The following is a 14,270-nucleotide window of genomic DNA, read 5'->3' on the forward strand; positions in this document are numbered from 1 at the left end:
TGAGGGTTCTGGGCGAACCCTTCGGAGGATACAACACACCAGGGCCGGGAACCAAGCCCGTGGCTTATACGCCCGATCACCCGAGGAGGGGCTGTAGAGGAAGGGAAAAGGAAAGAGGAGCCGCCGCGATAGGAGCCCGACGACGCCTCTGGGAAAGGAGAGGTACGGATGGGACGGGACGAGGGAAAAAACACCCCAACGCTATAGAAGCGAAGAGGGCCCTACTATTAGCGAAACCAAGCATACGCAATTGATGTGCCAGCGATTTTAGTGGGTTTTCCTATGAGGAATATAGTATATAGAAGATAGTAGGAAATGTAAGTTTCGACGAAAAAATAAATTTCCAAGTGTACCCGTGTCTCCTATTTAAAAAATAAGAAATTGTAGCACGTTGCCGCCCACTATTCATGGGTTGGTGACGTCATAATAGTTCGGGTTTAATAGCTCGTTCGGGATGAATCGCTCACATCCTGTGTGGACTAAATAGAACCATGCGAGGCCGAGGAGAAGGTGAGAAGTGGAGGTGCTCTCGACACGAGCTCTTGGCGTCATCTACTTATTTTCCAATGCGTTACTCAAATCCATTTTTTTGTCTCGAAAAATAGGGTGGTTTCCTATTATTTTTTTATTGCCTTAATCGAAAGATTATTACTCCTGGAGTACGCATTTCACGCTCTTAGATTTTCGAATGGCGATATCTATTTTTCGCGATTAAACGAAAAGTGAAAAATTTCAAGCGCGCGAAAACGCGACGGCTAAGTAGGAATGATGGGTAAAGTCCGTGTGACTTATTTCCTGTTCCAGCTGTCGGCGTGTGAGGTGACCTGGGGGCGAGGCTTGAGCGCTGATACGGCGCAGGCTGCTAGCAGGTAGCGCTTGGCTTAAAAAAGGATTATTATTCCCCTATCAAACGAAGGAAACTTTCCGAACTTAAGTAATTTTAATGTGTGATTATTAAGAGATGTTACTCTGAGCTCTGTGCCTCATGCATGCATTAGTAGTCTCAGACAATGTAAAACTCCTATCTACTCGTATAGAAACTAGGTCCCTGTGACGTCACGTGGAGTGGAATCGCATGGGCGCCAATCTGGCCTTTTTCAAATGAGGTTAAAATTGACCGTTGCCATTCGTCTAACCTGTGATTTCTAAAACCAAATAATTTGTATATTATGAATACATCAATGGTGGGTAACGAATAGCAGTCAATGCATTTTGTTTTCTTTGATGAAGGAAACTACCCTATTGGCGACGAACCTAAAAACAAAAAAATATGGGTCTCATAATTTTGAAGCCCTTTCTTAATCGCAAATAAAATTGGTGACCCCTGATGTGACAACCATCGTGCGATTTGGGCAACCAATTCCTTACATTAGTACCATCGTATTGACATCCTACCGGGTAGGCACACCTCTTTACTCGCTCATAGGGGGAAATTTCACCCAAATAGTATTACACTTATCTATTAAGCGTCTCGGTATAAAAGTCTTTGCTGCGGTATGAGTTCACTTGACGTTTTTAGTCTACACACGGGCGGATACTCATAGCGATCAATGTTTCGGAGCTGGTCAAAAGCTGATCCCGTGCACGAAATATGGAAATCGTTTTTTTTATTATTTGCTGTTCAGTGAGCATTTAAAATTCTACTATGTGACCATGAACTCCAATTTCCAAGTTTCCTACTGCTATGGGTAAAATCTTTTTTGAGCAACGCCGAGTGGCCTGCTAGTATTCTATAAATGGGCATTTACATATAAGCAGGGCTGGGAAAAATACTGGCCGAGGAGTATTTGAAATACAAAATTCCACTTCAAATGTATTTTAAATACAAAATACAAAATACCTTTGACTCGGGTATTTGTAAAACAAACTACAAAATAGAATTTGAAATACCTCTTAAAATATAAAATACATTTGTATGTAAACTAAGAGATCTTTAAAAAATTAATCTTCCTTGGCACGTTATGGATAGCTGCAAACATGAAGAAAACGATTTTGATGAAAACGAAGTAATCTCTGAATCATAATATTACAGAAGTGTTATCAGAGCTACTTCAAAAGTATTTTACATGTATTTTTTTATTTAAGAATGGGAAAATACCAAAAATCTGTGTTTCAAATACAAAATGCAAGGTACATTCAGGTCATGTGTTTGAAATACCAAATAAAAATTAGTAATGCATTTCAAATACGTATTTTAAAATACTTGTATTTGAAATACAGCCCAGCCCTTCATATAAGGAGAGGGAGGGTGTGGAGGGCGGGTGTAAAATGCGTGAATACGGGAAGCCGAAAGCTATGAAATGGAGGGAGGGATATTGGGTAAGCGGAGAAGGGGGAGGAAGAGAATGGGATTTATAGATAAAATGAAGAATAATTGGCATTTATCCGTACTCGAGGAGGAAATCCCGTTGAGATGTTTGGAGAGTGTGTCAGTGAAGAAAAGTGAAGCCAGTGGTGGGTGGGAATGGGTTAGTACTCGTTGTTAATACATTTCGGTTCTTAACCATCATTCATAACTTAATCATCCTAAGATTAGTACTATGCAGCTCTTCATTTTTTTCTAACTGCTAGCTATCGCAGTGATTTATGTCTTGTCGTTAACATGCTTTATAACCTGTCCTGTGTACCTAACTCATTCGGAGCCGTCCCTTGTTCTTATTCCCTTCCACATGTCCGTCTACGATTATTTTCATCAGGCCATCATGCCTCATAACATGGCCAACTATTGTAAATAAAAGAATGAAACTTTGTAAGGTTCATTTGTATCGACCTATCATCACAATCATGCTAGTGAACCTTACAGAGTGTTATTATTTTATTTCCAATATGAATAGGTTTCACAGAGTCAAACCTGAAGTTATCAGTTGCATGGTCAACTATGTTTTCCCGTCTTCTGCTTAAGGTTTTAAGAATATTTCTCTTTTCTCCCGCTCTTCTTACCATTTCCTCGTTACTTAGTCGGTCGATCCATTTTATCTTCATCATTCTACGGTTGCACCACGTTAATGCTTCCACTCTTGACTTCTCTACTGCTGTCAGCGTCCAAGCTTCGCTCCCATTGAGAAACATACTCCATATGTAGTGTATCATTAATTGTTACCTTATTTCTATGCTTGTATTCTCAGCTGTAAGTAGTCTTAATTTTGTAGGATGCCCTCTTTTCCTGTGCTCTTCTCCTGACAATTTATTTCATGCTTCGTCATTCGTTGTTTAGTTGGCTGCCTAGGTAACAAAACTATTTTACCTCTTCAAGCTTTATTGACTAGCTGCGTTAACAGCTCTACTTTTGGAAAGAAGGCTTCCGCGGAGTGGTGTCGATGATTGGTGGCTTTCAGGTTCTCTCCCGCGTCTGTTCATCTCAGGCGACGACATGTTTCGCAAGCGTTGCAGTTTGCTTCTTCAGGTCCGAAGTGTAGGATGCAGTTGGTGATTTCCTTATATACCTCTCCTTCAGCCAAGGGCCGGATCGTTTTGTCGCGCTTTCTTGTTTTCGCAGAAAACTCGTTTCCAACAGCTGGGCAGTATGTAGCCATCTTATCTATTTGATTTGATTACGTACTTGATTTGTAATTAAGGGGACTGTGTAAGAGGAGGTCCCAGTCCGTCCTATGTAAGCTTGTTTTTCTATTGCCACTTTTAAATGCTTTTAATTGCAGTACCGACACTAGTGCAGAGCGATACAATTATTCTCAATATGTAGATCTGGAGCTGTAGGTACGAGGGGAGTAAATATCTCGGTCCCTTGAGGGTTGAAACATCCCTTCGCACGGCATAATTAGAGAATTTCACAAAAAGTGTGTTTTATTTGTTGTGAATTCTCCAAGCAACGAACTAAATTACTTGATTTAAATAAATACTTGGAATTTTTCATGATTATATAATGTATAAAGACCTAGGTTCCAGTGTTACTGCGTTATCTTCAAGGTTATTATATGATAGCATCACCTTTAAGATTATGTAGTAACATTGAAACCTAGGTCATAATAAATTTTGTTATCGTGGAAAATTACAAGTATTTATTTCAATATGGAAAAATGCCACTCCATTACACTTGATTCTTCGGATTTTATAAATTACTTGAAATTCATCAGTAATAATTAACTGAAAAAGTGTCAAATCTGAGTCGCGAGGAGTAGCATTGAAACTTGTTAACTTCGAAGATCACGCCATGACGAATATTAATTTCGCTTCACAGCCCTAGTTAGCTTATTTCTCTTTGAACTCTGAATCCCTTTGTTCGTCAGCGATCCGATTGCCGACTATTGTAATCACATTCAAATTCGAGGATGGGGTGGGTGTGGTGGCTAGTGTGTTGGCTAGAGAGGGCACCCCGTGGGCTCGGGTTCAAATCGCGGCGGTGGGAAGGAATTTTCAGAGATTGCCCGATCCCTGCTTGAATCTAGTGTGGAGGGTATTTCAAGCGCAACACTCCGTCCGTTGGATTGGACGTTCAGCCGTAGTCCCCTTGGCGCCTTTCGTTAAGAGCAGCAGGGATGGCAAGTGAAACGAAAATGTTTCATTTCGATCCGGAGGGAAACTAAAATACGAGGCCTAGGTTTAGTTTCGACCCGGGACGAAACTCCACTCCTGGAAACGAAACGAAAAAATTAATCGATGCTCCGCAGCTCATATTTAAGTTTCGATCCATTTCATGAGAGAATATAGAGAGGTTAAAGAAATTGAGCTTAAAAATCGAATGGCCAGTTTGCGTTTTGAAGTTTTAAAGTGATCATGAAACTGAATTCAAGACGATATTTAATATTCGAATCTTAAATTCGGTCCGCGAAAATATTCCATACTCAAGACATGTAACAATTGTTGTTACCCTACAGGCAAAAAAAGCGTTCAATGTTTTTCATTTGTTTTGTGTCATTTAAAGATAATAAAGGTTGAATATATTATTGTTTCGTTTCGACCCGGAGGGAAACTAAAATACGAGGTCTAGGTTTAGTTTCTTTCCTGTACGAAATTAAAATCACCAAGGAGTTTAGTTTCGACCCGGGACGAAACTTTACTCCAAAGAACGAAACTAAATAAGCCGAAACTCCGCTGCTCATAGTTAAGTTTCGATCCCGGAAGTTGAGAAGAGGGGGATAAGAGGGAATATTTTCGACCCATTTCATGACAGAACGTAGAGAGGTTAAAACATCGAGCTTAAAAATCGAATGGCCTGATTGCGTTCACCGTTCTCCTGTTAGTGGTAAAAATATATGAGTGACCCATGCATCTAATGATGGTCGGCCGAACCTCTACTTCATTCAGCCATACTTCGCACTCGGTGTGTGGGTCGAAACTCAACTGTTCGAAGGTGAAGCACGTGGTCCATCCGGTGCGAAACTTTTTCTGTTTTTCGTTTCGTCTCAAATTTTTAGTTTAGTTTCGACCCGAAGTGGTTTTAACTCCGATTTCGTTTCCACCCTGAGTTTAGCTCCCCATGTTTAAATCCATTTCGTTTCGTTTCTACGTTTCGCTCCTGGGAACGAAACTATTGAAGTTGTACTGGTTTTGAATTTCGTATAGTTTCTATTGCCATCCCTGAAGAGCAGGATAAAGCCGACGTCGGGTTTCTCTCCACCTTCCTTTCCATACCGTTCCCTTGTGGCGCAAATGACCATAACTGTCGGTCGCCTCCTCCAAATACAATACCACTATTCAAATGCGCGATTGGTAACAACACATATAGATGGAAACTGGATAATTCTCCATTTTTACCAAGGGGACTGCATAGATGAGGCCCAATTCCATCCCTTAGAAGGCTTATTTCTGTTGCCACTTCGATCGCATTTTAATCGGCTTTCAAAAATGGCCACAGCGCTGTGATGAGTGCAATGCGATCAATTTTTCCCAATACTTTACGTTATAATGTTTGTAATTTCTAGGAATAACATTTTATTTATTTTATTCTCAAACCACAAATACAGCTTATATTAGCCATTTTACATCGGGTTATTCAACAAATTTAACCAGTAAACGTAGACGAACAACCATTCCCTGGACAGGGGAAACCTACCCAGGCGGGACACGAGCCCGCGACTTCTTGTTTGACAGGGGAGGACGTTACCCCGCCACCACCGAGGCCGGCAAGTTAGACCGAGGCAGCATTAAAAAGTTATGAATTTGATAGATCACATCATCGTGTGTGTAAACTTCTGCTGATTATCCCTTATTTCCCCGTAAAACTCAGATCATTTGGTTCTTCAGCGACGCGAGTGGCGACTTACGTAAACCCATTCAAGTGTACAGTGAGTAACAACACATATAGATGGCGACTTGAGAATCCTCCATTGTAATATTCGTGCGTAAGGCCGTGAGACAGAGAGAGAGAGAGATCTTGACTGAGATCAAGCGGTTGCGGGGGCGACGTGCATTTTAGGGGTGGGGCGACCCCTCCCAATAGAGTAGAGCGCTGGGGATGAGGAAGGGAGGGGGCCTCTCGACAGGGGTTCTAAATTTGAGACGTGACGTCACTGGGCCACATCCGATGACGACGAAGGGGAAATCGGAAAATGGGGAGGGATGCGTCTGTTAAATGGCGCTCCCAACCTCTCTCTCCACCCCTCCCTTTCTCTTTACAGTCTGTGTGTGTGTGTATTTTTTTCCAATCCGTCAAATGGGGCCTCACTTCCTGCCTTCACTTCTACCCGCCGCCTCTCTGGTCACGTGGTTCTCTCTTCCATCTGACGATCGCGCCGCGAGCTCCATGGCCTCCTGCGATGATTCCGTCTGCATCTGTATCATGGATATTACTCCCGAGAATTCTCCAGTCGGCCTTTAGATATAGGATTATGTTTTATGTTCTTCCGCGTCATTGTTTGACGACTGATGACGAAGTTATTATGTAACAAAAATAAATTATATACTTGAGGTTTAGCATTTACACCCTCTCATGTTTCGTCCATGAACATATTTCGTGCGTAATTTGCTTTCATCGCGAAACAGAAAATATTTTTAGACTTACAGAGTAGAAATGAAAAAAAATTAATATAATTGTTTCATTTGAACACATTTTTCAATTAAAAATACGAAAAAATTAATACATTTTATTAAAAGTAAAAATCTCTGTGGTGCTGCCTTATCAAAGCAATTCATGGCAATGAATGTCTTCCAATTGGTGGTAAGCTCATATGCTCAGATGATCTATTAACATAGTCCGGGTGTTCGAGAATCTTTAAATTTGTCTACAGACATGGTTTTACAGTTTTTATTCTATCTGTAAATATCAGTTTTAGATTACAATATTCCACATGGTGTAATCGTATTCCACATAGTGTAATCGGAATGTTAGCTTGAGTTTGGTAGCTACAATGAATGTCATTCCACACATTATAGTCCCATTTCAATCTCTCTGTCTCAGCAGCATCAATGTGTTCACTCCGCCTTTCTTTTCCGTTGCAGGAACTTGGCCATAGGGATCGGCATCCAGAACTTCCCCGAAGGACTTGCCGTCTCGCTTCCACTGCAAGCTGCGGGATTCTCACCGTGGAGGAGTTTCTGGTAATTTACCCCTTTCCTCTCGAATTTTTATTGTCAGGTACTCGCTTTCGCTCGCTGGAGGTGCTATGTCCCCCTAGACCCCGCCCGGGGGCCTTTTCTGGTCACTCTGCCAGTTCTAGCAATTGTTATCTACCGTTTTTTCCCGAAGAATCGTTTTTTCAGTGATATCTAACCTACTTAAATCGATTTCTAGGAATACCAAATAGTTCTTCGCTTCCAAGCTTTCTGATTGTTACTAGGTGTGGACTAATGATTACACAAAGACTTTGGTGCCATGCAAGATCGTCCTCGATATTCTTAGTCCTCATTGCCGTACATATTTTTCATGTGCCCAAAAAGTTGAGACGTAGAGGCAGTTTGAGACACTGTAATGGATAGAAATTTAGTGTTTCAACAATTTTTACTAGTGTTTCAGACGGTTTAAGAGGGGGTCGATTCAATGACTTTTGGTCACATCTTGTCTCGTTCACCCATAATGCCCCCAAAATGTAGATGCATAGAGGCAGTTCGAATTTCGCAGAGCATAAGCTCCGCCTAACGTATTTTGGTTGTTTTTTTGGAAGTCACGTGCCCTTCTCTTTCACCCCCCCCCTAAAAATTGGGCCTGCCTCTCAGACGCAAATGTACTTGGAATTAATTCTATCATCTCAGAATTCCCTATGCTCGAGGTCGAAGTTTTTGAATTTGCTCAATTCAAATACATGAGAGTGGGACATGTTTGGAGTGCCCCGACAGGCTTTAGGCCCATGCACAGCGGCCATCATCATGAGTTCAGTGGTGGTCACTCATGATATGCTGGCAGTCTGCCTGTGTTGCTAGTTGTAGTGTATAGTATGACACATGCACGCTTGGGGTGACACGTGTGGCGGTATAAAAAACATTATTGCACTTATGAGTAGGAGGTGTGAAGTTACACTAATGCATGCTTGTCGTATGCAGTCTGGGCCAGCTGAGCGGTATGGTGGAGCCCGTGTTTGGGGTGCTGGGTGCGGCAGCCGTGTCCATAGCAGAGCCTCTGCTCCCTTACGCTTTGGCTTTTGCCGCCGGAGCCATGGTCTTCGTAGTCGTCGACGACATTGTCCCAGAAGCAAACTCCAGGTAATTTACTCCTAATCCAGGATTTTATTTTTGCCTTGCGAATAGTATTTGAAGTGTCCAATTAATATCCCATTTAGCTGATAAATTCACATCCACTGCCTGAATGATTATTGCAGCAATCAAAATGACTTTGTTTCGTATATGTACTTTTGTTTGGTATTTCATCACATTACCTAATACACTGTACCTTATGCTGAGAGTACCTGGTGATGCCGTAACTTCTACTGGCATACAGAACTCTTTTGTGCTCTATCTTGCCTACGTAGAAGTCATCCACTGAAATGGATCAGATTACAAGGTCCACGAATATTAAAACGATTGCTTCGCCAATCCACCCCTGATTCTGCTGTTATGCACCGCGAATTTGATCGTTGTGCGACCCGAATTTTACGCGACAATAAGCTACTATCGGAGCTACTAGCCGTCAATTATATCCGTGAAGTTTTCTATCGGCTTCATAAATTTTCAATGTTATTCCTCAAGAATACTATATTGCAAATATTGAGAATGATAGGATTGCTCTTTTGCCTTTGCCGCCTTGCGGACATTTTTGTAAACCGATCAAAAGTGAGCCAAATGGCAGCACTAATTAAGCTTCATTGGGCTGGATGAGATCTCCACTATGTGGTCCCCTACTCACGTCTTTTTATTTCTCTCTTTCTTTCGGTGGTCCTCCGTCGATCACGCAGTGGGAACGGGCGCCTTGCGACCTGGGGCTCCGTTGTGGGCTTCGTACTCATGATGGCCCTTGACGTCGGGCTCGGATAGCTCCCCTCCTCCAGCCCGCTCCGTTGCTGCTCGGCGCAGGCCCTTGGTTCGTATCCCAGGGATGTGCAGTCCAAGGGGCATCCAGGGGCCATCAACTGCACCGGCGAAGTACCTTATGTGATGGTAAAGCAGCCACCGCGTCCTACACCCAACACCTTGTGCTTCCTTCCGTCTACACAATTCCTACTGAGTTGATCGTCGTTTTGTTAATTGTTAAGGACTGGGTCGACCTTTTTTTTTTGGAATCGGAGCGACGGAAGGTGACAAATGGTGCGGCGTTGCCACATCTGACAACTTGTTTGCTAAATAAAGTTGGTGATGCTGCTCCAAAGGCGTCGTTTAGTGTGGTGGTGCCACATCTGAACAATCTGCGCGAACCGAAGTGGGCGAATGCAACAGTTTTGGGGACAAAGGTGCCGATTAGTTGGGTGTTGCCATATCTGTGACTTAACGAGGAACAGCTTAGCTATCTGAAGTGGGTGTGATACGGTAGATATAGCAACACCGGTGTGGAATGGTACGGTGTTGCCACATCTGCGCCATTAACGTTCACCAGCTGTGCAGACCGTATTGGGTGAACTGCAGCGGATGTGGCGACAGTGGACCTTTGCTTCTCCGAAATGGAGAGGTTGTTTTTTTTCTTAATTGAGGCCCTTGATGCTTATTGGCGCTATTAAACGTTTTTAATGCATATCCGTCCCAGAACCCTTTGTAACGGGGCGGTGGGACGAAAATTTATTGTCATTTTGGTCGTGAATTTTATTGCAGATTGATCTGGACCGTCTTTCTTTTCATGAGAGCCTTGTTAATGAGGTGATTGGTTAATGAAACTTTCTCTGGCGAATCATGCAGGTTGGACATAATCGTGTATTTTGATTAATATATGAACCCTTAGGGCTTCAATGGTATGTCTTAACTATGACTGAGTTAAATCGGATTTTTTTAAGTTACCATAAAATTTTAAAATAATCCTATACTATTTACTTGGTCCATTGTCTTAAAAACGGTGAGGTGGCATTTCATAAAATACCGCTGTGTATTTTTTTAAGATAATCAAGGATTCCCTATCACCCTTTTTGGGACGTTAATGTATTAATTTGCAGAGTTTTTTTCACATAAGGATTTTATCGACGTAAATATGCATTTATTATTTATATCTTCGTTAGAACAGTGATGAGTACGATCATCACCGAAATCATTCCTGTGTTGTTACATCAATATTCTCGTCGTCTTCTCGCTGCGAGCGATATCCTTTAACCAAGACAGTACTGCTTTTACTGCCCACTGACACTAAAATGAATCAAATTTTTATGTGGGCTAAATGCTGCCAATTAATCTTATAATTTGGCCGAAAATGTATGATAGTTTCAAAATGTCTAAAGCTCAAATCCAATAACTCACGTTTTTTTAAAGTCTTCTATTTTTATTGTTTGAAGGAGATTGATTTTCTCCTGTATTATATTTTTCGGAATTTGTGTTATAGAATTGGTTTTTATTTCTTATTGGCTTTGTCGGAACAGTTTGTCCACTGTGCCATGTAGTATTACTCTTTCATATTCCAAAAAGATATTGCCTCTCTGTGAGGCATTTCCAGTACATTCATTCACATTCCTTCTTCTCATTTTGAGATAATTTAATTATTTGTGTTTTATGGAGCGCAACCTGTTCGCTTTAATAATCGGCGCAATGTAGGACCACGATATGTATAATCGACCGATTTCTCCCCATATTCACGCCTGCAAACGCATTGCGCTGCGTATATTTCTTCGTGACGTCACGCGGCATGCTGTTGGTGATCTTTTTTTTCGTGTATTATCCCTGACTACATAATCAGCATGTATCGTGCGTAACAGGGGACTTTTGTTTGCAATTGAGCCAATACGAGTGCCTCGATGCATTTGTACAATATTAGACAGTCTAACAGTGGCAAAACTGATTTGCTGGTAATGTCGTCGTAAATTTGTAAAATTAGGCGGATTTTAATTTAATGAAATCATGTTTTGAGGTGATTGTGATTTTATCGGCATTCAATGTGGAACTGTATTAGAGATGGTGCGAAATATTATGCCGACTGGTTCAGTGTCAGGCGATTTTCAAATGTGTTCATAGGCGGTATTATTCTATTAATGTTTTAAGGATGACGATGAAAGCGATTTTTAGGAAAAAATAAGTAATAATGATAGCCTGTGATATGATTTTAACTTTCGGTGACGCTTTACATATGTGTAGAGGATATATGTATTTACGATGTTGCGCCGACGTGGTTAGGGGCCATATTGGCTCTCAGGTGATGCGGCTATGCAGATAATGTCATGGCGTTGGTTATTTTTTAAACTTACTTTGCTAATTGAGTTCTCAGCGTTAGCACTGTTTACCATTCGACGTATAACGAATTATATGTAAACCCAAAACTCTGGGGAAACTCCGGTAGTTTTATTTGGGCACGTAATGTTAATTGCATTTAAAAGTTACTATTATCGCAGTAATCAATTACTGAACTTCAACTAGTCGCATGCTTTTCTAGGAAAATATTTTATTGTGACGCAGCTCTGTTCACTTATTTCTGTGTCCTCGGGCGCATTGTTGTGACGAGGCAGGAGGTGGATCGCATTGGCGCCATCTTGTTTGCACCTGACGCCATCTTAGTCGTCCTCTCATACACACGAGAAAATTAGTCCTACCTCCGAACTGTGTGATTCATTTGCTAGCTTACTATTACCACGCGTCTTGTCTTCCATAGCCGCTTTTTAATTATTGGGTACATATGTAAGGTTTCTTAATTTTCCATCACCAGGTGAAATGGTTTTAATTACAGTGATTTCTTTCCGTGTTTTTTTTAAATGGGATAATCAATTTTTTCTCATTGGGTGTTTAAAAAATTGTTTCAGCGCTGTGAATTGTTGATTTTATTATTATTAAAATAATTAATTATGATACATATAATCTATAGTGTGTTTAGTATATAGAAAGTGTGATTGGTTGATTATTTTGACCTGTTCTTAGTTTTTCTATTTGGTCATGGATTTTCTTATCGGGACTTGAAGTGTTTCGGTGGCTAGAATGGTATGCAAGTTGACTCTTCGTGTGAAGACTCTGATAGTGTGGCTGTTACATGCGAGGTGTGGATGTTTCGTCATTAAACAATTTTTCACGTTCGCATGAGTGTTTTTCATTCCAAATTCCCATTCCTTGTTTTTCATTTACATAATGCACCGCAAATCACCTTAATACACCTGTGCTTCTGCCGAACTGAGTAAAAGAACTGGTTGGTACATTTTCGTTAAATTCGTTTAAAAAACTTTTGAATGCGTTTAAAAAGTAAACATGTCATAAAAAAACGTAGAACTGATCAAGGAAAAGTAATTAGTAAGGAGTAATTATGATCCTTTTCAAGTGTCTTTGCGACTGGCCCAGTCGTGCAAGCTCGGATTTTTCCGAGCGGTGTCGCTGCAGGAATGGGACTAACGATGCGTGAAGGGGAGAGAGAGAGAGAGAGAGAGATGCGGGCGTTACCATTTTATCTCAAAAGACTTTGTCATTGAATGGAGATAAAATAATCAGGGATGGCAATGGGAACTAAACGGAAGTCAAAAACAGTAAAATTTCAAAAGTTTCGTTCCTGGGAGCGAAATATAGAAACGAAACGAAATGGATTTAATCCCGGGGGAGCTAAACTGAGGGTGGAAACAAAATCGCAGTAAAAACTACTTCAGGTCGAAACTAAACTTAAAGTCTGGAACGAAACGAAACACAGATAATGTTTCGCACCGGAGGTAGCACGTAGTGGCGGATCCAGGATAGTGACAAAGGGGGACTAAGAAGGGGGTAACCTCCAAGCTGTATTGCGTGTCCGAACAAACTTACCATTCTATCTAGTGTAAAATGGATATTCAAGGGGGGGGGCATAGCCCCCTTAGCCCATGGGCGTATCCAGCGAGTGGCAGGGGGGGCAGCTGCCCCCCATAGAAGCAAAAATCGCAAAAGTCTTTAAGCAAAATCAGTACTGAATTGAAACGAAAGCATTCAACAAATTTTCTTTAAACCCACGAAAGATGATATGTATCTAAGGTATAACTATTTTTTCAAGGAAATAATCTCATAAACTAATGTCACAACTCGGTTTCCCCCCTCCCCAGTAGACCATGGCTTGCCCCCCCCCCCAGTTATGATGTTTGGTACGCCCTTGCCTTAGCCCCCCCATAAATCCGACACTGGTAGCACGTGTTTTACCTTCGAATGGTTTAGTTTCGACCCACACTCCGAGTATGAATTATGGCTGAATGAAGTAGAGGTCAAGCCTACCGCCATGAGATGTACGGGGCTCTTATATTTTGGCCACAAACGAGAGTGGTGAACGTAAACTGGCCATTCGATTTTTAAGCTCAGTGCTTTAACCTCTCTACACGTACGTCACACGTAATGGGTCGAATCTATTCCCTCTTATCCCCCTCCACTCAACTTCTGGGATCGAAAATTAACTATGAGCAGCGGAGTTTCGATTAAGTTTAGTTTCGTTCCCGGGAGTAAAGTTTCGTCCCGGGTCGAAACTAAAATCCTTGGTGATTTTAATTTCGTGCGGGAACGAAACTAAACTCATGCCTCGTATTTTTGTATCGCTCCGGGTCGAAACAAGGCATTTTCGTTTCATTTCACTTGCCGCCCCTGAATGTAATATCTCAAAAACCATCTTCCCATTTGGCAACACAGCTAACTTACGGAGCGTACTTCATGGAGGTGTGAAAGCGACTTAATTTCCCGGATGCTTTGCTCCTTCTATTGCATTTTCGTTGGTTTTCAAGAAGTCACGTGCCCTCCGTCCTCCTCTCCCAAATAACTTGAGCGTGCCTCTTAGTCTCATGGATATTTGGAGTGAACTCAGAGGTGAACGGCCTTTAGAGTATTATGGGAAG

General features: G+C 41.6%; 1 protein-coding gene across 1 annotated transcript in view; it reads left to right on the forward strand.

Annotated features, from left to right (window-relative positions):
* LOC124165574 (zinc transporter ZIP11) overlaps nucleotides 1-12,519 on the forward strand; it is a 36,941-nt gene extending 24,422 nt beyond the window's left edge. Inside the window, exons 6-8 of the mRNA XM_046543030.1 lie at nucleotides 7,396-7,494; nucleotides 8,434-8,592; nucleotides 9,282-12,519. Of these exons, the coding sequence (XP_046398986.1) occupies nucleotides 7,396-7,494; nucleotides 8,434-8,592; nucleotides 9,282-9,360 (337 nt within the window). The 3' untranslated portion in view covers nucleotides 9,361-12,519. The remainder of the gene's footprint in view (nucleotides 1-7,395; nucleotides 7,495-8,433; nucleotides 8,593-9,281) is intronic.
* Nucleotides 12,520-14,270: the final 1,751 nt, after the last annotated feature.

This window comes from Ischnura elegans, chromosome 9 (genome assembly GCF_921293095.1).
Source record: "Ischnura elegans chromosome 9, ioIscEleg1.1, whole genome shotgun sequence".
Classification (NCBI taxonomy): domain Eukaryota; kingdom Metazoa; phylum Arthropoda; class Insecta; order Odonata; family Coenagrionidae; genus Ischnura; species Ischnura elegans.